The sequence below is a fragment of the Parambassis ranga genome, chromosome 22 (genome assembly GCF_900634625.1).
Source record: "Parambassis ranga chromosome 22, fParRan2.1, whole genome shotgun sequence".
Classification (NCBI taxonomy): Eukaryota; Metazoa; Chordata; class Actinopteri; family Ambassidae; genus Parambassis; species Parambassis ranga.
The window spans coordinates 6,048,364-6,074,232 of record NC_041042.1 but is presented as its reverse complement, the minus strand read 5'-3'; the positions used below and the strand labels follow the sequence as shown (position 1 = coordinate 6,074,232).

The 25,869-nt window shown below is 43.4% G+C and overlaps 1 protein-coding gene across 1 annotated transcript; it reads left to right on the top strand.

Annotated features, from left to right (window-relative positions):
* Nucleotides 1–19: 19 nt before the first annotated feature.
* Nucleotides 20–25,869, top strand: mnat1 (MNAT1 component of CDK activating kinase). Its single transcript, XM_028396415.1, has 8 exons — nt 20–241; nt 4,755–4,907; nt 5,263–5,336; nt 5,885–5,988; nt 6,159–6,299; nt 7,341–7,472; nt 14,252–14,373; nt 25,579–25,869. Exons 1-8 carry the CDS (start codon nt 153–155, stop codon nt 25,697–25,699), a joined length of 936 nt encoding a protein of 311 aa, XP_028252216.1. The 5' UTR covers nt 20–152; the 3' UTR covers nt 25,700–25,869.

Here is a 25,869-nt window from a genome sequence, read left to right as displayed (position 1 = left end):
TCAGCATTAAATAGGAACCATTCCTATTTTTAGCGTTTCCCGTCGGACCGCACTTTGTGTAACGCAGCAGTTCGCCGCTTAGAAAGTGACTGCAGAGCTGCGAGTTGTTGACGTTTTTCTGAAGTGTGATATTTTGTGTGGCAGGGACAGAAATGGACGACCAGGGTTGTCCGAGATGCAAAACAACCAAATACAGGAATCCGTCACTGAAGTTGATGGTGAACGTCTGTGGACACACGCTGTGAGTATTTACAGGAGGAGTGCAGCTAATTCTCCAAACAGCACGGCGTCTTTGCTTCAAATTGTTCAAAACACACACACACACCAGCACAGGAAACCTCAAAAGCAGCTACCGAGTATAATATAAATATTTTCCACCCATATTAAGCGTTGTGCCTCGTGCCAAATGCTTTGTGAACGTACACAAAACGGGACATATTCATGCTACATGAGCTAGCAGCTAAAACTGTGCTCATATGGTGTTAAAGGTATTTAGGAATCATTTTTCACTTGCTAGTGTTTATCATGTGGCACACCAGTAACTGTGACAGTGTTAACTGAGCAGAAACGTTAGGAACAGCTTCAACATGTGGTTTGACAGAGTTTAATTGTGGACTAATGCTTCACTGCATCTTTGACAGCGTTACATGGCAACTATCATGCCTGCTAGAAAGTAACGGGGATAGTTTTTAAGCACATGACCTGCCTCCTGCAGGTGAAGGTCGTGAAAATGTGCTTTTATTGTATAGTGTTTTGTTTTTGTGAATTTATATTCAAAGCAAAGAATGGCAGAAAGGAGAGTGACTAATAATGAGTTTATTATCAATATGAATTAAGCCAAGAAATAACTTTTTATATGTCTAAATCTACAAGTAGAAACAGAAATCACTCCCTAACTATCCAGAAGCATAAACATAACCACTGTATTTGTTTGGTAGATTGTGTTTGGTCAGAGTAGTTTAACACAATATTTTATATGTGACGTTTAAAAACAAATGCACTCAAGTATTTGCTTATGTTTAACTGCCACAGCTGTGTATCAGCCACAAGTCAGTACTTGCTGTGCATTTACCAGTATATAACCTTGTCATCTGTTCAAAAACACACACCTTTAAATGAAGGGGACATATTCTCCATGAGTTTTATGCAGTGGTGGCGGTGGCTTGATGAGCGCATCTTTCGACCCTGTCTGTTTATTGACCGTACCATCAGGAAGTGGTCGTGCTTTGTCATCAGGTCAGCGGACTCATAACTCTGTGCCTCTGTCTGGATGCTGGGCTACATGCAGAAAATTAAAATGATTCTGCAATGAAGCAATTTAGAAAGATGTCCTAGCCTAGGTCACCTTGGATTTGTTCCTCAGAGTCGGTGCAGCAGTGAATTTATGCATCATTTTAAAACTGCAGAACTCTCAAATTGTGTTAGTATTTTGCAGCAAGTCTCATGAAACATATTGAGATCTGTATATTCAGAAGCAAGAACATGTGTCTTAGTTGCACAGTTAAGAATCAGTTTTAAAAGTTATATACATATGCTTACATAATTAAACCACCAAACTAACACATTGGCAGTAATCCAAGCACAAAGAAGGTGTTGCACCTCCATCTCCAGCCCATAAAGATACATTTTAGCCCTAATATTTTGAGGAAAAAATGGTAAAAATAACTATTTGCTGAGGCTAGAGATAGGCTTTCTGCTCTTTGAGTTGTGCAGTCATTCCTGTCTGGACTGCTTTGGCAGTGCATTGCATTATTAAGCTTCTCCATGCATCTAAATTTAAAGTCCGCCACAGCACATTTTGTATCCCTGTCACCGGGGGCATTTGATGTGTGTTATTTATTACCTTTGCACAATGACACTGGGACTGTGTCCCTTTGGTATTTGACAGTGTTCAGGCAGACATTGTAGCCTAGGCATACTTTGGCAACTGGAAAGTGGACATAGTGAACCTGACAAGACAAACACACTGATTGAGTAAAGGAGGGAGTCCTGAATGATGACAGGAGTTTTTATTTAAACTGTTGTATCAGTTATTTTAGTTCTATCTCTATTTTTCTTCTGATTTACTTTCAAGACTTAGGTGAAACAGTAGACAAATATATTTCATTTCACATATTTCATGTGTGATATACTCCTGGAAATGTTTTTTTAATTCACTTATAAGCTTTTGTTCAATCTAGTTTGGCGGACTTCATTGTTTCAACATTTTGAGAACAGGTCTCATTGGTTGCAGTGTTGCAGATCATGAAAAACTACTCTGTAATGATGTAGATCATGAGCTGTAGACAATATAATACACATCTATCAAGCTGTTTTGTTCCAGCACTTTTTGCAAAGGGACCAGGAAAAGATGCAGGCAATGTCACTAAGGTGATGGTGGCAGAGTCTCTTTGCTGAGCCAGGACCCTGTTTACCTTTCTCTTACCACCCCCTTCCCTGACCTGCTGACAACTGCAGATGGCAGAGATAGGAGCCTGGAGCTTTGAGCAGTACAGGTGAGAGAGGGAGGAGTCGGGAGCACTCAGTCAGCAATAACAGCCTTGGGACACAGCGATGGCAAGCTGCGGGAGCTCTGTCTGTTCACTTAAATGTCTGCTCTGTATGCTAAGTAAGGTAATGTAGCTTTGGCAAGAACGTCTGGGTCCCCTGTTGATTACAAATCACAACAGGCAGACAATCTAAAAGCTGTCACTAAGGGAAGGCTGACTTCAGAAAAAGATGGAAAATTGACAATAAAAGTCTCCTCCCTCCTTTTAGATGGTTACCTCTTTGCTCTGAAGTTATACAGGATTTCCCCTTTGGAGAGTTCTGTTGTGTGGTCCATTTATGGGGCAGGGGGCAAGCTGCACCCCACTCCTTGCCCCATGTTGATGAATGGGCTCTTTGTGGGCCTGTGGAAACAAGCTGAAGCCCTCCATCTACCTCCATATGGCCAGGCCTATACATCTCCTGTAGCCTCAGGCCACAGTGAACATCTGCCTCTTCCAGGGTGCACTTGAGCAGTGACTCTTCATACTCTGAAGCACCAACTGGACAACACAGATGTTTCTGTTCATTGTTTAGCTTTCATTTTTATGTTGCCGCTTCATCTAAGCCAAGCTAAACTGACATGCTTGTAAGACGATGTTGCGCTTCATCTGCATGTTGAATAGCTGGGACGGCTTGGTGTCATACTTAGCAGGCTGGGCTTGTTTGACCCTTATCTGAGATGCTAGGTGTAAACACCTAAACTCCATGGCTCTGCAGTTTCTCCTTAAACAGCCTTTTTTTCTCTGAATCCTGCTGATGAAGTAAAATGTCTTGCAGGATGACTCTGTCATGATCGTTCTAATAGGCTCAACCCCTGGAGAACTTGTGTCCTGGCACCAGAGTCTTAAGCCCAGTCTTTTTGGAAAGAAATGACTCAACCATACCATCAATGACGTATGGCAAATACTGTCTTTTTTTTCCTCCTTAGCTTTGCTCTTTTTTTTTTTACAAAAACTGTCAGCGCATTAAAGCAGATAGTGCCATTTGGAAACCAGATGTACATTTTTGTGAAGGTGGTCACAAGCAGGAAGGTGGATTCTTGTGGAAATAAAGCTCCACAGAGACTTAATTAAAAGAGTGTACTGTGCAAACGTTTATCCAGGCTCTCCACCCCATCGGGGGGGATAAAGCAACATTCCCATTGTCTTCAGTGTCCACTCCTCACTTGAGTGTGACTGATGGGTAATCACCTACCTGCATAAAGGTGTGATTGATGGTTAGGCTCAGAATTGTGCCCTCAGGTAGGTCTGCTGATTTGTTGCCACAGAGTTTGTCAGGATGGTGCATGAATTCAACCCTCCTGTTTGAACCTGGGCTTTGCTTGAAATTCCCAATTTTAGTCTGAAAAGTCCTTCTGTCTGTTTGTTGGGCATAGAGCCATGTTCTGTACTGAAACGAGTTGTGATTCATGGTCACTTATGAGGAACTGAAGGCCACCTGAAAAACTCATCATAGCTGCGCTGTACTGCTAGATGTTTTGTCTTGGAAAGTAATCATACCCATTAAACAGATTTATAGCAAATACTTTGATCAATAACAGCTTACATTTCCACGCTATTTAAAAATGTGGTTTAAATCTCTCTATAATACAGCTTCCTTTCGTTTAGGCACCATGTCAGGAACAACATAATTTCTGGCACAAAGGGAAGAAAGTTGGGTGTAGTACATGGACAAAATTATACTTTTTAAAAAAGTTCATTACGTTTAAATGTGAATAATTTCAAGTTATTTAAATTGTCCGATAATTGGTGGAATCTGTAAAAAAGTGCAGTTTTCTTTCTCAACAAGAAGTCCATCCCTATAATGAAAGACTGCACTGTAAATTACTGAGCTGGATTTTATCATATTATGAAACGTGGCAGAACGACTGAGGTCTGTTGAAATAACAATAAAGCAAATGTTTTTCCAGTGCAGACAGACACTCCACTGATGGGGTGTCAGACTAATTTCCTCTTGTCTGAGAGTGGGAGGGAGCCTAATCGACATTCCAATCATAATCCCAGCCATCTTTGAGCACTCAGAAGAAATATTCATATGCCCCATTATCACCCATTGTCCCTGATGATTGCTTACAAATTTGCTTTACTCTGAGGAAAAACTGTATTGCTGCTGCTACATGCACCCATGCATGTACACAATGAGAGCTGACTCTGTGGTGCCTGGAAGCAGGGTCACCTCTGAAAACATCCAGCTCAGCTGAGTGGTAATTTCTGTTTTCTATACAGGTGTGAGAACTGTGTGGAGATGCTCTTTGTGCGTGGCTCAGGCAACTGCGTACAATGTGACACACCCCTGAGGAAAAACAACTTCCGTGTGCAGCTCTTCGAAGACCCGACCGTAGATAAGGAGGTGGAGATTCGCAAGAAGGTGCTGAAGATGTGAGTGAGGGGTGCGGTTCTGCATGTTTATGTGTCATCCCATGCCTCCTCCCACTTCTTAAGCCGCCTTTGTCTTTCTCACTACTGTTTGTTTTGTAGACAATGAGTCTCCCCAGGGGGGCCTCAAATGGGAAGGCTCTTTCTCTGCCAGGTTTTTACTTCTCAGCCCCTCCCTGTCCTCTTTCTCTCCTGCTTATCTGTTCTTTAATAGCCCCTTAATTGACATCTAATGTGTGTCTTCTAGGCAGTATGCAGACATGGTATTATACATGGTTGATTTAATGGAGGCTATTAATGTCAGTGCATATTTGCTCTCATCACGTTTTTGTATTTTCATCATGTTCTTTCTCCGCAGTTACAATAAGAGAGATTTTGACTTTCCCAGCCTGAGAGAATACAACGACTATCTGGAGCAAGTGGAGGACATAGGTAGGACTGCAGGCTTGCAAGCCTCATGCTGAGACTAGTGTAATGATTTTCTCCTTTACTCTGACATCAAGGGGAAGTTTTACAGGCATTAGTGCCAGCCGGGGGCATGGATTAGGGAATAGCTCTGCCAGCGTTAACACATCTTGACTGGCAGCCCACTGTGGACTTTTAGCATGGATGTATTGTAGAAGAGCTGGATCTGGTGTGGTCAGTCAGCCTCACAGCTAATTTGTCCCAGTGACCACCAGTGCAGCTGCAAAGACCCCCCCCCACCCGGTCTGAAAGCAGATTTTAACTTTGACAAATGTTAAATAAACACCTGTCTGTAATACCTCTGAGACGACACCTGGAACTAAGTCCATTAATAAATGTTTTTAAACCATGAAGGTTTCATATTTGCAAAATGTCCCCATATAGAGCTCAGGAAAAATAGCCCTCCTTTATTTTAATCTTTTTTTTGCAGGGTTAAAAAATCCCTGGAAATTCCCCACATCATCTGTCAATTGAACTGAATACAGGGTCAAACATGTTGTATCTTTTTCTTATAGTGTATAACCTGACAAATAACGTCGATGTAGAGAACACCAAGCTGAAGATGGAGCAGTACCAGAGAGAGAACAGAGATATCATCCAGAGGAACAAAGCCAAGCTAGTATGTGATCTTTTGACCTTTTTTCTCACGTTATGCTTTCACCAGTAACAATAAACAACAATTTATCCTTAAAGAGAAGTCAGATTCTAGGATCAAGTGCACTATGTTATTGGTAGACATTGTGTGGATTCACATAGTTTCTTTGTAAAATATTTGCATCTTCTCCTCAGACACGAGAGCAGGAAGAGCTGGAGGAGCTGCTGTTGCTGGAACAACAGAGTAATGAGCAGCGGAGACTGGAGGTGCTGCAGGAGGAGCAGAGGCAGCTACAGGCCAAGAGGAAGAACAAACAGGCTCTGCTGGATGAACTGGTGAGATACATACATGTTGCATGTACATAGAAAGACCAAGTCCAGTGTTGCAAACATACAAACAAAGAGCAAGTCACATTATGACAGATGTTGTATGTCTGACAGACATACTTCAACACACACACACTCTCAGCCCTCAGGGTTCATGGCTGTCAGATCATTAAGAGCTTATTACCCGTCATTGTGCTGTGGGCTGCATTGTTCTCATTCTGTGATTCCAAAGCCTATTGGCTCCATTGTTTTGAGCTGTGGGCTTTGGAAGTTATTGTTCCTGCAGAGTGGGCTGCTGAAGGACCATCACAGATAGCAGGCTAAGCTGTGTGTTTGTTTGTTTAAGGCACAGGGTCTGTTGACTGTAGGCAGATGAGATCAGCTCTCAACCCCTTGGGGAACTCTCTTAAACTCTGACACCTGTACGTCACTGTGTTCCGAGGGCTTACTGTTCTTATATGGGCACATACATACATTATCACATTTAGGTTACATGTTGCCGCTACCTGGCTAACTGATTATTAAAATCCATTGTTGTTTTCCAATAAAAGATTTGAAATACATAACTGAATTATTGGTTGCAGCTATTCAACTTTTAAAGTTATGAGCATTGTTTGTCAATGTTTAGTGAGAAGTAAATTAAGTACAATCCCCAAATAAGCATAAAGCTTACAAGCAGACCAGGACACCCATTACTGTGGAAAGCCGTTAAATCGTTTTGGCATATTGTTAAATGCTAAAAAAAAACCTCCAGACTGTCTTGCTATTGCTGTCCACCACACCAAAAATGTCCTACCTTCAATGAACAGCGCGTCCAAGCTTGTGTTCTTAGACTGTCGTGCTTGGCAACTCTCCACTGAAGAAATTGAAACGTCCGACCTTGTATTTAATGGAGGTGAAGACGGCACAGTGCACTTGAAGCTGTGTCCCCTGCAGTACCACAGTTTTGTTAATATGGCTTTGCTTCAGTAATGCTTATGTTTAGCTAAAAATTCTGCCCATATCACATTACAAATTGACACTAAACGTATGTCTCATTTGCATCCCTAGGAACAGTCTCAGCTTCCTGCCACCATCCTTCTTGCCCAACACAAGGTCCGTGCTTCACAGCTGGAGACCCAAATAGAGCAGCAAAAACAGACTGTGAAACCTACTAGCCTTTTTTCAACTGGGATCAATATGGTAAGTAAAAAAACTTTAAGCATAACTATAGCTTTTTTATTGTACATGGTTTCAAAATTGAATTAGTAATTAACATATTATAATTTATCGTACTAATAATACTGAGCACATTTTCCTCCGCTTACAGTTGTTGCTGTTCAGAATAGAGAGCTTTAAGAAGCAGCACATGATATAAATAACGAAGGGCTTGTATATAGTTACAATGACTTCATGCAGGTTAAAGTCGCATAGTATACCCCTGTCCACTGGGGCTGAACTCATGGAAGGTCTCAGTGTGATTCCTCAGTTCAGTGCAATTTAAACTTTATATGGAGTGCTTGTTAAATATGGAGCAGCAATAACAGTTTAGACCTTCAAGTGAAGGATGTTTCTCCACGTCTGGTGCTTCTTCATTGTGGGAACAGGCCCTCACCCCTTCAGTCATGTCATCACATTCCTCTGGACGAGCGGTGGGTCCTACAGGGAGAGCATGTGGGCTCAGGGCTTTGGCCGCTCAGAGTTTGCATACCATCTCTGAAGAGAGCTTCCATTTGGCTGTCTTTCAGGTTTTCAGTCGTTTATTTTCATTTTACTGTGATGAGATAGGCTGTGTCATCATCCCCCCGCCTCCCCAAGCTACCCTCATGAAGGTATGGTTGTCTTCCCACAGTTCAGCGGTGCGTGGGAGAGATAACTGCTTAGTAGGCCTACTCGCCTTAAGTCAAGCTGGGGTTAGGTTTTGATATAGACAGGTATCATCAGATAGGATAAAACTGCCTCATACAGCACCATTTAAAGCTTTGAATTGATCCAAATGTAAAATGATTTAAGTTTCACCACCACCTCCTTTGTATGCAGTGTGAAGTTAAAACTTGCTGATGGAGAGAGAAACAACATAATTATGTTGCTCTTGGCTTTTTCTGTGGCTGTTTTTCCTTTGCTTCTTTCTTCCCATTCTCTTCATCTTCCCTGAGCTCCTGTTGGTGGAGGAGAGCTCTCACCATGTGTCTGCTCGGTTGGGCTGAGAGACTTGAGTCAGGGGGACGTGTGGGTTTGGAGTTTCCTTCACCTCAGAGTCCATAAGAACAACTCGTGTTTGACTTGGTGGAGTTTCAGCACAGAGCGGTAGATTCATGCAGATTGCTGGAATTCATCTATCTGCTAGGCCGTGGCCTCTTTCCCCAAGCAGGGATTCAATCTTTCTTTAGCAGACCTTAGAAGAAACTAAAAACACACTTTTAAAGGTGGGACATGTATAAAGTCATGTGTGTTTATTATATTTTAATCATATTTTGAATTCTGTTCATAATGTTTGTTTATTTCCTTAATTTTAAGCACAATTGTCTAGCTTCTTTTTACCCCCATTAAAAGCTCTTATCACTAGATGTTTTAAGTCTATATAGTGGTCATTAACAGGAAAAGAGTTTTGATTGTGGTGGTGATGAATTACTTGGAGCTGAGGTTTTACATTACCTAAAAGTTTTTAGTGCCACTGGTGTCAAAGCTGTTTCACCCTTAGGTCAAGGTGAGTGCTCACTGGTCAAAACAGATACGTGCCTGTCTTTGAGCTGTCCGTGGAACTAGGGGATGCCAATTCTTCCTCAGCTTCCCCACCATTCTAGACTTTATTTAAAGAGGGCATGATCTAATGCTGCATCTACCTGTGAAATGTTGTCTGCTGGGAACATGCAGCTCAGTCATGTTGGCACTGCTCTGGCATTCTGATTTTATTTGATTTTATATATTTGTTTGAGAGTTAATTTTGTGAATGGATGCCTAAGGATTTTGGTCGATGTGGAGGGAAAGTAGTGCTAGTCCAGGTGTGATGCGTGGTGGGATGGGCCTGGTCTTGCCTTAGGAATGGTCTGAAATTACTCACTAATCCTTCACTTTGTAGGCACTCTGTTGAACCAAAAGACACTCGTACATGTGTGCGGGTGCATAGACACCTCCCCCTTACCCGGTCTTAGTAAACATCCTTTGAAGAATAAAGTGTCTTTTAAAGTAGATGTCTGCTAATATCAAAAGAGACGCTCCGTGTGGGAGGGAGGTGAGTATTCACGGTTTAAACAGGTTGCTTGTTGATGTCTGACACATAAGACCAGCCTCAGTGCCAAGCCTGATGACAAGAGTCATGATGGCTACTAGAGACACTTTACTTGGCACCTGCTCTGAGCAAACATGAACTGACGTTAATTTGCATAAAAATAACGTCTAAATTAAGAACATGAGTAGGAATACCTATTTTTTTTGTTTTTGTATTTGGATGCATTTAAATTTGTTGGGTTTATTTGTTGTTGAGCTTTCTAACCTTAGAGTGTGTGTGCATTCAGGGATTGTACTCAGCTGCTACAGTGTCCCATTCCTGAAAGCAGTTGACCGATAGGGAATCTCTTCACCTTGGGGCAGCTTTCAGCGCCATCTTAAATGAAAGGTCCCAGGTTCCAGCACTGCTGGGGCACAATCCACTCGTCACAGGCGACAGAGCAGCTGACATACCTGACGAGGCCGGCATGGGCACCAAATGAAAGCAAGAGGCAAACGCACACATAAACAAAGTGCAACTCACACACAATCAACCAAATGTGGGTGGAAAGTTTATCCCTAAACATAGATGTGTAGCTGTCTGAAATAACCTCGGGTTCTCTCTGGCTTTGGTCCATCCTACACTTAGCCAGTGGAATTTGACTACCAACACAACAACACAAACACACACATACAAATGCTATGAGCTTTTTTACCCAGGCCTGTTTTACTCGGTTTAAGTTGTCCTCTAAAGTGACCTCTGCTCAGTAAATGTGCTCGTCAGTGCATTACATACTATGCTTTACTCTGCTCTGACAAACTGGTCTAACCTGTTTTGCTTCAGAGTATTTCACTATATTCACACTACAACCCCCACTTACTTCAGTGTTATCTTCATATCTCTTGTTCACACTTTTGAAAAATTAATGTTTGTTTTTTTATCCTGTAAAATGTGGACATTTAAACTTTTCATAAACCAAAGCAATGACAGTTATGTGGCAAAGTACATAAGCCCTACATTTAGGTTTTTCCTTTTTTTGAATTGATAGCTACAGGGGACATGAGGAGAAGGGGGGTAAAGAGAATCACCAGCCCTGATTGGCACCAGCACATGTGGGATTCACACCTCTGCCCCTGCCCCTGGCTTGGCCCTGTTTAGGTTGGCCTCAGCAACCCTTGTCCACGGGAAGGCAAGCCCAGCCCAGCCCAGCAGAAAAAGGAGTTGTCAGCTTTAGGGGCTTTGCACTGGGGCAGCTGCTACTGGTCAGGCTGTTATATTTAAACTTGTAAGGCAAGGGGAGGCACTTTGTGGGAAGCAGTTTTTACACTTGCTACTTGCTGCTCAGTGGTCCAGTGGGCAGCCCAAAGCTCTTTATCCATACAGAAGCACTGGCAGTGCCAGGGCAGAAGGTGGAAGTAAGGGCTGAGGATGGGATGGCCCATAAATAGGCTTATTATTTTTATCTGCTATACAGTGTTGAGCAGGGCTCCCTGCTCTATTGTTATTATCAGTTTGTTCTTCAGAACAGGCCCTTACTGGCTCTTAAGCTGTGGCTCCCCAAACATTTGGGAGTCAAGTATGTGTATGTGGTTTTGTGTGCGTCTGGATGTGGTGGAGGTGCTGATGGATGGGTTTGTCTCTACAACCTTGACGTGTCCTACTGAGCTGCAAAGTCAGGAGAGAGAGGAGGGGACCCGGAGTGTGCTGATGATTGTGTGCATAGCATTTTTTTCCAATGGTGACTCACAATTCAGTTAACCTGTCAACCGATGCGCTTTTCATCAAAACCAATGCCAGGTAATAATAGGAAAATATTTATTTATAAGTGAGCAGAGAGCAGATTTCCAAGCCAGCTGTTCCACCAACTGCAGAGTAGGCACAGTGACACATTTACTCAGTCTTTTGAAGATCCTAAAAATTGGTGCTAGTATTACCAGATCACTGTAATTCTCTGAACCTGAGACACAAATACAAAAGAATTGGGATTATTCCCACAGACGCGATGGTGATTTCCTCAAATCATCCTCCCCTGCGGTTTTATTGAGATTGATGGCCCCCAGTGTTAAATTTTAGTGCCACAGGGGTATTATAAGAGTCTTAAGTACAAGTTACATACACAAACTTGAAATACACCCAGTGTTGTATAGGTAGTAGGATGGGCCTCTGTGATGATATAAGCAGATGTTTGCATTGGCTCTTTCAGTGGCGTTGTTCCAGTGGCCCCTACTCCTGTAGCCATTTCTGCTCTGCTGGGCCTGGCTGGGGGGTCCCCTCTTGCTCTCCGTCACTCCTTCTGTTCCTTTTTTTTACCAGAGCATTTGGAAAACAACATTCATATGCTGTAATTCACACAGGCTTTTAATAGGAGGTGATGAGTTCATGATTGAAAGTTTCAACTGTATTATTAGACAGTGCAGGGCAGTTCTGAGAGGACACGGCTCCGTGTAATGGGCAGTCAGTCAGCTTGTCTTCTAATGGATCAGTTTATGTGTAATACAGATTATTAAGTTACACTTTTTGTAAACATATGCAGAAGCACAAAACCTGATTTTTCTTTTCTTACACTTGTTGCATGCTGATGTGTCTGTGCCAGTTTTCAAGGTGCCCTTGCAGAGGAATGCAACATAGATGTCTCCAGACTGGGGGTTGGGGCTGTTCTGTCACTTAAAAATCTGATTTACTGCACGTCAGCCATCTGCAACTCCCAATTTGCCTCTCACTTTCTCTACTACTCAACCATTTTGGAGTTTTGCTTCTACTTCTGCTTGTCCCTCTGCCTCTTCCTCCCTGTACATCTCTGACTGGCGCAGTAGGGGAGTTAAACAGTGCTGAAAGTCTGAAAGAAGATGGATGGAGAGAGTGAAGAAGTGTGAAAGAAAGGGAGAGTGACTGTGACTGGGATTGAGTTTGTTGGTCTGGGTTTCATTAGTCAGTAGTGGGGCTCCTCAGTGTTGGATTGACTGGGTGGGATGGGTTAAGGGATCACTGGCACTTTTAGGTTAAAGGCTGAGTGAAAACCATGGAGAGGGGTATGTCTAGTGTTTTGGGTTTTAAGAAATCTAAATCTATTCTGAAGGAGAAATTGTGTGCAAAAAACTGGAATGGAAATATGCCATTGTGATTAATATTTCTCGAATGTATTTTTTTTCCTAACATGAACTAACTTTTGGTTGACTATAGTACATATCATAGGCAAGTAATGCAGGAAAATACCTGTGTAGACAACTTTCATTATTTCTTCAGTGGAAAAATCCACTTATTGCGGTTAACATGCTGCCATTGTCACTATCCCTGTTTCTTCCTCCACCTGCATGTATAAACCACTGCTGAATGCAACAGGTTCAGACATGTTCCGTTTAGAAAGTTGAAAGTCAGTCTGAGAAATAGAATTAGGTAAAATCAACAAAACTTGAAAAAAGTGCTTTAAACCAAAGTGCATGGTGAGAAATGTGCATGTGATTCTAGAGGATAGACTGGTGTATGACACAGTTTGTCATATTATCAATGTCAGTGATACTGTGAGGTACAAAACAAAGAATAATCACAAAATCAAATTAGTTACATATGCATAAAATACTTCTGTTGATGAAGCACATTAGTACAAGTCTTAAGTTTGCTTCTGTCCTGTCTATTTTTTTTGTCTGTCTTAATGTCTTACATGCTGACCTGGCAATGACAACAACACCATGTTGTGTTTGGCTAAGAAACTCTGCATGTATCACCTTCTCAGTGTGCATCTCTCTGGTGCTTTTGTAACTTCCAGCAAAGCTTTGGTTGCTTTTGTGTGTGTGTGTGCACTTGCATGGGCCAAAGCATGTGTGAGGGCGGGCAGTCTGAGTCCGCAGGGCACATGTTACTCGTTTAGTTTGGTTTTCATCAGCTCCCCTCTGTGTTCTGTTGTTTATACTCCCCCGCTACTTTTTTCTTTGCCCTCTCTCTCTTATCTTTTTATCTTCACTTTGTCTGTGAGTTCCTTTGCTACTCTTTAAAATAGTCAGTGTGTAGACACCATCATTTTAATTCTGGGTTTCTGGCTTTTATGTCTCATTACTTTAATGCTGGAGAAAACATAGTGGTCTGATGTTGTGTGGAAATTCCCCTTTGATGCCACTGCCCCAGATCGAACAATTCTGCAGTGTCCTTAAGAAGTCTCACATGTCTCCCTTGATCACTATAGTCAAGAGTCATTGCGGAATTAAATTTCATAGATATATAAATTTATGGAAAGACAGTGAAAATAGTCACAGGTAACCCCATACACAAAGCACTTTCTGTTCACTGTTCTCCTCATTTATATATTATCGGTTGATTTGTCTGTTTGTGGTTTCCTCAATGGAGCCAATAGTATTTTTTGATCCAAAAGTACACTTGCTCTGTTATCAGGAATTACATTTCTTCATCGACCAGACCACACTTCTCATGTATTGTAATAACATTCATTTCTTCTTGTTCAGATTTCCATCAGGAATAGTTGTTGAGTTGCCAGCAAACTATGTTGACCACTAAAAGCATGCACAGTCATCGTGCTAGTTAAGTTTTTCCACCAAGCCAGCAGTGCCTGGGGAAAGTGAAAATGCTGTCCGACTCCCATTTCCAAACCAGTCTGTCAGGATCTGCTACATGTTAATGCTACAGTTTGATTGACATTAAGCTTATTCCAAATTGTTTTTTTTTGTGTTTGTGTAATAGCCATAGTTTCCAGTGTCGCCATTCTGAGACAATGCTGATTATTGTCCTGTGTTGAATGTTCTGTCTCCTTGTGTTTTTCTTTTAGCGCCAGACAGTTTCTCTCCTGCCTGTGCCCCAGATAGAGGACATTCTGTACCACTACAAACCCCTTCAAGTCCAAACCTATGGGCCGACAGTACCTGAATTGGAGCATCTGAGCAGACTCGGGTACAAACTTTTTTATTTAATTTTCTCTGCACATCAGCTGTTGCCTGGAATCCGGTCATTTTGATTTTCTTCTAGCCATACAGATACTGAGTTTTTCATATATCTTGGAGATGAGTACAGTTGCTGTAGTTGAATAATAGAAGATAAGCTAATAATGCGTTCATGATTTCCTTTGTAGTTTTTGGAAATTTTCTTGAAAGAATTAGTTGCTAGTGGCTTTAAACAGAGATAAGATTGACATCAATTATTCAAAATAATTAATTGCAAATTTAGTCAGATTTGTCTAATGGTTCACAGAGGTCTTATTGTATGTGTAGTGTTAGGGAGCTGCTAGAAGTCTTGGTCTGCTTAGAAAGCCTGGCTCATTTCACTTGACTCTCCTCTGATTAACTGGGAGAGTGAAAGCTACATGAGGGGGAGGAGAGGGAGAAGGAATAACAACCATCACGCTGCCACAAGCCACCACAGTGCATCTGCAAGAGCGTCCATTAACACACACAGGAAGTGCTTTCCCCGACGGCCCCTTTGGGCCAATCAATCCGCGACGCCATTGGTCCGGTCCTCACCGAATGTAAGCTATCCATCAGACAACCGAGCGCCCAGCCGTCTGTACGGCAACTGGCTGGCACTAAAGCCTGCCCACACACCGAGCGCAGCCTTTATTAGGTGACAGAGGCAAAACAGGGTCATATTGTTTTTGGGCAAGCACATTGACTGTGAGCAGTGCCTCACCCTGACACTAACCTTCATTTGGCTGAGATGTGCATATTTGAACATAGTGTCAGCATGTTTAGGATAAAGGATTTCTACTTTCATTACACTTTATCTTCAGATAAAAGTTGCTATTGACTTTTTTTGCGCAATCACATTTAACTAATTAACTGTAAAAGCACAGACTTAAGGTGAAACATTTCAGGAGAGTTTAAGCTGAATAACTGGCACTTATTTACATTATGTATTCAGTGAAGTGCTGAGGTTCTACTTCTTATGGCCGGGCTAATCAATATGCAGATGAAACACATCTCACAATTTTTGCCGCATGCTGTAGCTCAGAGAAGGGAGGAAGAGGAGGGGCCCCCCCGGTGTCAGCAGTTCAGGGGTCCAGGAGGACCAATGCTGGAGAGGAAGGACTCTGCCACAGAGATAAATGAGGCTCTGTTCTGTGAGGAACACCGGTCCCTTTGGTGCAGGCTGCAGGCAGCGACACACAGGCCTGTTCAAACCACAACTCCCAAGATGCATTGAGCTTTTAAGTAAAAGCAAGGAATAGTGCTGACACTTCTGCACAGTTGGCAAATTGTAATTCAGCGAAGTTTGAGGTTTTGTGATATACATAGACCATTAGGCTTGTGTATACACATGCATATACAGTTCCTGTTAAATCCGCTCTATATTTTGAGTCATACACACTCATAGTCACACTTGTAATTGCAGTCCCAGCATTTTGGTCACAATGGAACTTGTATGATGTGGTAAATATTCACAAGTGCGTGTGTGTGCAGACCAGTGAATGTAGACAGCATTGTGAGACTGAAAAGTGAGTCCCGTGTGTAGACTATTGGACCACAGCTCCAGTTCTATGACCTGTGAAGGGAATATGCTTGAATGTGTGAGAAGATATGGATATGACTGTGTATAGATGGGAGGGAAGGGGCTGTGAGGGGGCAGGTACTTATTTTAAACATGGCTGTTTGTCTTGGTCAAGACCCACTGTGACAGCAGCACCACTGGTGATTTGTCTTAGACACAGGCATCAAGTGAGACTGAAGAGTGCAGCTCACACACCCCCTCCCTGGTGGCCCCAGGGCCTCCAGGGCTTGTCTCTAACACAGGATGTCCAGTCAACACTGGACTGACTGGAGCCATGCTTTTTACGTCAACTCACTCTTTTATTCTGCAACACTCTTCCTTTCCCTTTGTCTCAGTGTCTCTTGTCTTTTTCGCCTTGTCCCTTTGCCCCCCAAAAAACCGCAGGAGCACTGCACGGCTGCCAGGAAAAAGAACGACCACGCCTCTTTCACTGTCTCTCCCTCTCTGTCAGCTGTACCTGAATAAATATGGACTGCGCTTGGCTCTTTTATTAAAGACAGATGCCTCAATACTAGGGGAGAGTAAATGCTTCGTGTTCAGGCAACAGGGGCCTCCAAAAGTGCCCATTCAGCTTCTACCTCAGCAGCTACCCCCACAACATACATATCCAAAAGCTCCTCCCCTGATGTGCATAGGTGTGTATGATTTGCACCAAAAGATTTGACCCCGACTGTGTGAGGTTTCTTTAATGGCTATATTGTGCTGTCCATCTCATTGACTGGCACACAACCCAGAACTGTGCGTGAGCAGTAAGAATTACGAGTAGACTGTGAATGTAACACTACAGTCTGTACTCCAAATGTCCTGCCATGGCTTCATGCTTTTATGTTGAACAGTAAAAGCCTTTGATAAACAAAATCAAAGTAGAAGTAAATACTGCTTTGGAGACGCAAACAGAAACATATGATGTTTACATTGACATGACTGTGATATGAATCCCAGCACAGGCCACTCAAGAGACTGAAGCAGTAGCTGTTAACTCCTGCTGCTGCTGATGCTGACTCTGCACCAGCTGATAGACACAACCTGGATAGAAGTGCATACACCAAAATATGCAGTGACCCAGACTGATGCCTTTATTGTAGTAGTATATGCACACAAGCACATGTTGACAAATGCTATGTGTCCTGACAAGAAAAAATGTGTTCTATTTATGTTTTTGTGTGTTGTAGATGAGCATCTGGATCTGAGTATATTCTCTACCAGAATAATTTTTAAGCTCTGACTGTGTAGGCGATGAAAGACTCACTGGGATCTTGGACAAGGACAAATCATATGGGGGGAAAATAGGGGAAAGAGAAATTGGCTATGGAGCGTTCAAAAATTCAACTGAAACCTCAAGTGCTGACAATGAAAGCTAGCCAGAACAGTTGTTTGTGTTGGCACAGGTTGCCCTGAAATTAGCCCATCTCTCTCTGACAGAGGTTGCTCAATGTGCTTCGCCAAATGCCAGTGTGTATAATATTTTGAAGCTTTGCCTCCTCCTCCTCCACTTCACATTGCTTTCTATAATTGGTGGAAAAAGTGAGGTTTTCTGCTGGGAGTGCTTGTCAGGCATCCGTCTCTTGTCGGTGGGGTGAAGGGGAGCAGCTGAATGAACAGAGTGTTTAGTCTGGAGTTCCTCTCCTGGGGATGCACTCCTCTGCACTAGGAAGTAATCCTAGCGGCGCGTTCTCTCACAAATACAACTAGTCACTCTCTGAAGGGTTAAATGGCCATGGGCAGTTTGCTGCGTCTGTCATTTTAAAATAAAAGAGAACCAGTTAGTTGCACTCCCATGACCCCAAGTCTTCATTTGAAGTGATTCGCTGTTTTTCGCTGTTTTTCGCTGTTTTTCATAGACTTTTCATGCACACATATTGAGACTGAGAAGTTACACATAAATCACTTGTGCGCACACACGTAGACTAGCTATGTTTAACATGTACTTAAAAGACGCCTCCTGACTCTTGGTTTGGAGCCACGGGTTAATGGGTCTCTGAGTGATGTTCTCCTCTTGCCTGTGTTCTTTAGCTTTCCTCGTATCCCTTGGCATCTGCGTGTTTATTTGAATGGTGTGTGCATCTGTTTGTTTGTTTGTGTAGTGGCTTATACTACATGTTAAGTGCTTTGGTGGGAGGGAGATATCAAGAATAGTCAATGGTGCCATCACAAGCCTCAGTTCCTGGCAGCCAGCTTCACAGGCCTCTCCCTGCCTGGTTGGCCTGACTCCAAGTCTTAACTGTACATCTTTCTTGCTCTGGCCTTTCTGGCCAAGAGCAGCACTTCCAGTGACCCGGCATTTGGCTCCGGGAGTTAGCAGGACCAGTAAACATGGCCCATAGAGTATTCTTGAAACCATTTCTGCATCACTAAATCAGAGTATATGAGGTTTAAATTGCATACAAATCATTTTTTCCCTCTCCACTCCCTCTGTGATGAAAATGCAAGTCATCCATGATATTCTTCTTTTTCTCTCAGTATGTACATGTACATACAACAATTTCTAGAAATGGCCATGAATAGCTTTTCCATGTATCCCAACTTCTGTGATCCCTGCAAGGCAAATTCATCTGACGGGCTTAGAATGACTGGGGGGGATGGGTCAAGGTTCAGCGACCATCAGAGACCTGATGTGCAGTACCAGGACATTGGCGTGCTGAGACTGACAGGAGCAGAGTGATGGCACCTTGGAGAGTTGGGTCTTGGGTCTCGTATTCTGGGCTGCAAATAGTCATGCACTCTCACACACAAACACAGCTTTGATGGCTAAGTTATGAGCTGAAGAATGAGGCGCCGGTTAGTGTGACCTTCAATGAACTCCTTCAAGAGCAGTTGTCTTTGATCTTCTTTTACTACTGTTAGATAATGTCCCAGTGCACATTTTTTGCTCTCATTAAGCCAAAAAACATATTCAGTTTGCCAGATAGTCCAATTTTATGAGAAAAGTCTATTTGGCTCTTGGCATAACAATAGGGCATTCCCTCACATACTTTGGGGTTGCCACCATAAGCAAGACCTAAAGCTGGACTGGGTTTCTCAGATATCTGATATGCTCAATTCTTCCTCACAACAGACTCATTGCACGTGTCACTGTCTTGTGTTACTACATCACGCATTGCCAGTAACTACAGACTGCAATGCAGGACTTCACTGGCCATTTATGTGTTTTCACAGCTAAGACCTGAAGGCTTGACTGCAGTCATGGAGCACACAGATTTTAAATTTGCATAGCCAAAAGAGGGTGCAGGGACTATAAAGTGTGGAGACTTGAGGCTAGTTATTTGACTTGCAAAACTGTCTGTATCAACAGGATTCCCCATCTTCTCTCACAGAATGTAACCACCACCTTACTGTGATACTAAGGTTGTTTGCACCATAGATGCTTACTCTTCTTCTTGCTAACTAGATCAGAAACAAAGTGTAGCGTAGCCCATTCTCCACCAGCCAACACCCAGGCCATTATCCTGTCTGTCTCAGTAAACAGACCATTAACAGACAGAGCTGGTGGAAGCCAGATCACTATTGTTTCCCTCCCATAGATCTGTGCAAATATTGATCTTCTCTTGAAGTATGAGTCAAAATAAGCACACGCTGTAGTTGAATCTGAGCTTTTTACTTGTGGGTGGGTCATTTCTGACCCAAAGAGCAAAGAAACAAAGAGAGCATTACAGAATGACAGAGTGGGAGGTACATTTGTCTTGTGTGTATTCTGGTCATCTGAAAGAGGTCTGCTTTTAGTGTTATTGTTTTCACTTTGTGGGCTGTGTGCCAGACCGCCCAGCAGTCTCCTTTTGCGATGAACCCATGCCAGGCCATACCAGGCCACTGCCAGTGGAGGAGACACCACTGGGGAGGGAACTCCAAGGATAACAGCCTCTCTATTGCTACTAGATTTATTTGTATCACAGCCTAGAGGTGGCAGGGTTAACCACCAGTGGAAGATGAGGTGATGTCTCCTGACTATTTTAACACACTGATCTACTGATCTATGTAGAGGTTTGCAGCTACACACTGTCTAAGGTTGCATGCTTCAATTTTGAGCCTGATGCTACTCATAACTATGCATAGACAAATGGAGTTTCCCTACAGACTTAGTGTGTGTGTGTATGACACACAAATAGACCTGCCTCTTCCCTGCTCTTCACCCCTGGGGCAAAAGGCCCAGCAATGTACAGAGGGATTAACTGGCTCATTTTCCTCTCTTAAGAGCTGCAGTAACTAAACAAACTCCCATCATGTGTGGCTTGGCCATGGGGACTTGCAGCACACACCTTGGTGTAGGAGGTACTTCACTATGATGTATGAATTATGACCCTCCCCCTACTGTACCTTTCCCCTGTCTTTTGTTACCTCCCACCCCCGTCCTTTACTCTTTAACCATTTTTCTCCCTAATTGAAATCTTCTTTGGCTTTTCCCAGTGCTCGAGGTGCTTTGGTAACTGATACCTGCGGTGTCATACCCCTAAAGGGAAAACTCTATTCTTCCTCAGTGATCTATTCCCTGAATGTTACAGCTAGCTGTCGAGGCTCCTTTGCTGTGTGAGTGTATGGGTGTGCCTTGTGCCAGCAGCCATTCACTGGTCAGCATATGTTCCTCCATTGTGTGTAGTTCCATTTGGTTAACGATGACAGGGATGTCATGTCATTATCCTACCTCTTCAGTACAGTTTGCCTCCCTCCTCCTCTCCCATGCTCTTCAGGGGGCAAAGTTATCAAGTGGCAGCTCAGGAGACGAAAGAAAGATGCTCTGTTTGTCAGGTGGGTGTGTGGTGCTTCTTCAAGCCCCACAGTCCTGCCATTAGGTGTGTTTAGCCACTGACCTAGTATATCAGTCAGTCAGCCTCCACTGCCCTCATCAGGTTAGACACAGGTGGTGCAGGGCCAAAATACAAAAAGCTCTGGATGAGTAGTGACAGGTTGGTGCTTTGACCAGGAAATAAAGTTGCACAATATGCTTTTATTGTAAGCACCTCAACGGTCTTTTGTAGACAAAAAAATGTACCTCCTAATTATCACTGGTGCTAACAAGTTGCCTTCATGTCAGTCACTCTACATGAGAATGTATTTCTATAAGTGTTAATGTCAAGTGTCACCCAAAGCTTCTGTTAACACTCTGAACATGTTCTCCCCTTAAGTAAGTAAGTGCTAGCAATACTCATTCTCCACATCTCTTCTGGGATGCAGAATGGCAGACTCAGCCTGTCAGTGGTGATGATAAGACACATGATAACTGATAAGGGGTTTGTAGGTTTGTGAGGATGTGATGTAAGCACGTTGAGCCCCCATCAGACACACTCACAGAGTACAACTTGAGATAATCTGGCAGACAGTAGGTAGGCTAATGGCTGAGGATCTGTCTCAGACACTTGCATGTCCCAGAGGAAGCTGCATTCAATGGAAAAGAGTGTGACCTATGACCCATAGTGATGAAAGACTGCTGTTGACAGATATAGTATACCTGTGAGAGCTCTCAGTGTTTGGCTTGTCTGCGGGGGTTTTCTTTTTGGACTGCAGCCTGGACCAATTCACACATTCTCTGCTGGTAAAATTCTGTTCCCTCAGTTCGACTTTTGGTATCGATACAAACCACTCTGCCCTTAGATAAACATGTATTCTCGTGCATGTGGATTGTGTAGACGCACATGGGGGCAAATGCACATGTTGCACATCCACACAATGTGCTCAGTGTGCTCTGTCTCTCACAGGGGTACATTTTCTCTCAGGGCAGAGTGTCAGAAGGAGGGGCAGATGGAGTAGCAGTGCTGTGAGTGAAACCGGAGCTGCATCAGGAATGCAGGGGGTGTTTTGGGAGGACTGGAGTGGAGTTTAGTGGGTGAAGGGGGGGTGACTTGAGGGGTAGGATGGGTGATTAGGGGGTGACAGCTGAGTGCTGACCCCTCTATAATGACAAATCATCTGGCAGGTGTGTGGCTCTGTAACCCCCTCCAGCTCCCATCATTCCCAGGCCAGGAATCCTCAGTTGCTGCTGGAGCAGAGCGCTAAAGGAAGACTTCCGAACATTCACACCATCCTCCTGCAGGCTCGATACTGGCCTTTAAAAAGTATATGGCAACCTCTGCTCAGATATTGCCTGTCCTGTGCTTGTCCGTCACCCTTTTTGTGCATTCAACACATCAGACCGAGCACCCTTGCTTTAATAAACATAGCTAATGAGGCTCCAGTCCTTGGAGCAAGATTTGTAGGATAGCTTTTATTGATTTATCTTTGTAGACATCTTTTTTTTTCCTTTCTACAGTTGGTTCATCTGAATACAGAGTTCCCTCAAACAGCCTGAAAGTCACTGTACCCTGTTTGGGTCATGAATCATGCTGACGACAGGCTGGGTCCAGCAAGCCTCAGATCTTTGGTGCTGTAAAAACAAATGCTGACCCTGCAACAGTGAAGGGGCTGTGAACAGACAGGTGCCAAGCTGAGGTCTGGTCTCAGAACAGTGCAGAGACTGAAAGAAGCTGATGGACTTCAGAATGTGTGGATTCTAATGTAGCTGCTGCCTCAAGTCTGCTGTTCTTCACAGGAGCCAGTATAGCTTCATTGAACTTGGTGTATGGTGAATAGGAACATAAAGCCTCCATGTATGAAAGCAGCCAAGCCGCATGCTGTAGTTGTACCGTGAGCATTGTTTAAGACTGATTCAGGTTGTTCCTCTGTCCTGTGTGGCTGCCCTGTGGTTTGTATGTTGATTAAGTGTCTGCTCACTGAAATAGCTATTGTAGCATTACAGGCCTCTTTTCTTTTCCATCAAGCCTGGGCTTCCACAGCCTTTCTTAATCCAATTTCAGCCAACACATGGAGTCTAGACAAGAGGCCCAACGCAGCCTGCACCTCTGTCTGGTATCTACTGTTTTCCCTCTGGAGTCCTGGCCTCACAGATATTTCCCTGAAGAACCCAAACACCTTTCAATGGGCGGCACCAGTGCCGATCCAAACACAAAGAGGAGCCACACATTCTCAGCTGGAAATCACGTGGAACTTGCCGGAACATTTCACCACTTATCTTTTCACTTTGAATTAGAGATGGTGGCTCTGTGGTTTTTTCCAGGCAGCAGTAGTAGGGAATACTTTCGGGGTCCCGTCAGGAAAACTCTGACCGTTATTAGCATTAGCAGGCAACATTGCCCAGGTATTCAGGGTTCCAGACCCAAGTGGAAAAATGCTGTTAGCTCTCAGCAGTTTTGATCCAACTGCACATGGCTTTTTTTTTAAGAAAAGGGTAATACCAGATGGTAAAAATAAGCACTTTATCAGCCATCATGCTTTTGCGAATATGAAAAATCAAATTCTGCTGTTGTATTACAGCAGTTTATGTCACTCCTTTGAGTTGATGTAAAAACCCTTGTGGCAACTGCAGTCTAACACACACACACACCGTCATACTGTGTCATTTAGTTGTCTTCATCACCAGCACTTGTCTTTTTCTGCTCCCCCTAAGCGACATAATGGGCCAGTCCAAAGTGACCCATATTTACCCAATAATACGAAGCTTTGAAAAGACCCATATCAAGTTGCAGCTAATGCTCCAGTGGGGCCCGGAGAGTGAAAGATGTTACCAGCCGAAACGGCTTAGGTTTCAGTGCCCTGCAAACAAAAAGGCAGTCCACTCCTCAGAGAGAAAAGGAGAAAGAGGGGACCCGGGGGGTGTGGTGGGAGAGTGTTAGTGCAGAGTGAAACAGTAGTGTCAGAGGGGACCGAAGCGTCTGTTGCAGGGTATGGTTTGTGTGTCTCATTTTATGACTGAAGAGGTTTTTGTAGGTTTGTGTGCAGCACAGTTTAATCTATTTCTTGTTGTTGCATGTCTCAGGTGCTGAAATTGTCAAGTACAGTCATGCAGTCATGTAAAAATAGAGTCGAGTTTATCGTTCAGCTTCACAAACATCTATAGCTGGTCATGTGTGCATAAATGTAGTATAAAGGCAGCTAGCCTTTATGGGAAGATACGGATACAGCCGCTGAGTTAATGGAGCAGAACTGAACTAACCCCAGGTGTTAGGGGTGAGCGGAGGGCAGCCAGGGTTGGTTTAAGAGAAGAGAGTTTGTGATGATGATACTCAAAGGTGATTTCACCTCATATCCTTCCTCTTCTTTCCACTTCCCAACCCCCACACCTACACTCCCCCTTCCTCCCTCTCCTTCATGTTCCCTTTTGGCTCTCTTGCTCTCTCTCCTTAGGGGCAGGCAGGTATAAAGTTACACAGAGCTCTCAGCTTTCTTGGAAGGAATGACCACATGAGTAGCTTGGGGATTAGATTAGCAGGAAGAGCAGACTTAGCCAGGCTGTAAATAGCCCACTTTTTTCACCATTAAAAAGGCCCAGTACAATATAATCAATAGATAGCACTCATCTGATGCAGGAAGCCATATGAGAAGACCTCCCTCAAGTGCTCTGAAGGACAGGCTACAGCAGCTTGGGCCTAATGAAGTTATTATTAATCACTGGGCCTCCTGTTTTGAACTTGTGTGTTGTTTCTCTAGTGGGTGATGAGTGGTCTTTGTGTGCAAGGTCTGATTGACATTCTGAGCTGTTCATGTTCTCACTTCCACTATCTGTTCGAAGATCTTATGTGGTATTCATGAATGTTTGACTTTGTGTTTTTTTGTCATGGACACGCTAGCAAGCATGTTTCAACTTTTATTTTCTGAGGATTTTATTGGGTTACAAGAAAACCACCAAAACACCTCATGGAATCATAAAACACCAAAGCAAAATATGATCTTTTCAGCGTGTTGTCTCGCCAACACCTTTTTTTCATATCCATCTCTCATTCACATACACCTCCACTCTGTCAGTCTTGCTGAGCCTCCCCACAGGTGTTGGGTTACTCTGTAAAGCAGCTTGAATGGGCATAGAAATCACAGAGTGCTGTCTGTACTCTTGATTCTCATTTCACTTTGAAGTTTCCCCAGCTCACAGGAGAACAGAGGCCACAAAGCCAGACTCGTGTGAGGGCTTTAGACCTCTCTGCCAGAACTGGGAAGGGGGGGGGGGTAACTGAGACGTGTTGTCTCAGTTGCTGGGGGACTTTGCTTTTTTAGCTTTGTTGTAAGAAATGACAAGAAGGCAGTAAAGATCACTTTTTGAATGCACAAAAACATTGGAGAAAGTATAAGAGCAGATGGGGTCGGGGGGACACAGGTCAGCCCTGCCTATACACACACTGTAGAGGGGCAGCTACCACTGCTGGGACAAGATGTGGGGACTAAATTAACAGCTCGACTGTTTTTCTGTCTGTGAACGAATGTGAAAATAAACAGTGACTTTTGGCTTTGCTTAAACATGAAAAAGGGCTTTGGCAGCATACATCTGTAAGCACTTAAAAAATAAAAGACACCTATAATACTTTAATAGAGCCATGTTGGAGAGGCTTTTAGGCACAAGGTGTTCCACTGTTAGTGTATGGGTACATCTGTCTTTGTTGATTTCATCAAAGGGCCAAGGGGTCCTGGCAAGCCAGAAAAAAATGACCTTAAGTGTGGATTTAATGAAGAATAAACTTAAACTCAGGTTACACACACAGGAACTACTTTTAAAAATCAGCACTAAGGCTGCCAGTCAGGCAGAGTATTTACAAAATATTTCACTGGTGTTACTGAGCAAAGCCTACTGTGTGTTCTCAGGTATCTGAACCACGTGCGGGCTGCACTGCCTCAGGACACAGCTGGAGGATACACCTCAGCTTTGGCGTGTTATCGAGCCATCCAGGATGCTTTCAGTGGGCTGTACCCCGAGAAAGGCTGAACCCATCCAGAGCTCCTCTGGGTAGAAATGTGACTAAATGGACTATAAGTACAACTCTACTACCACTGTGCTGCTGTGCAGGGTAGTGCTTAGACTCTTTTGAGTCTGACTGTATTTTTTTTTATATGTTTTGTGAATTTTATTTTTAAATAAATGACAATGAACACTGA

Coding starts and splice junctions, on each gene's coding strand:
- mnat1 (XM_028396415.1), top strand. CDS start 153: ATGGACGACCAGGGTTGTCCGAGATGCAAAACAACCAAATACAGGAAT. Junction 5,337..5,884: donor GGAGCAAGTGGAGGACATAG/GTAGGACTGCAG, acceptor TTTTTCTTATAG/TGTATAACCTGACAAATAAC. Junction 14,374..25,578: donor GAGCATCTGAGCAGACTCGG/GTACAAACTTTT, acceptor GTGTGTTCTCAG/GTATCTGAACCACGTGCGGG.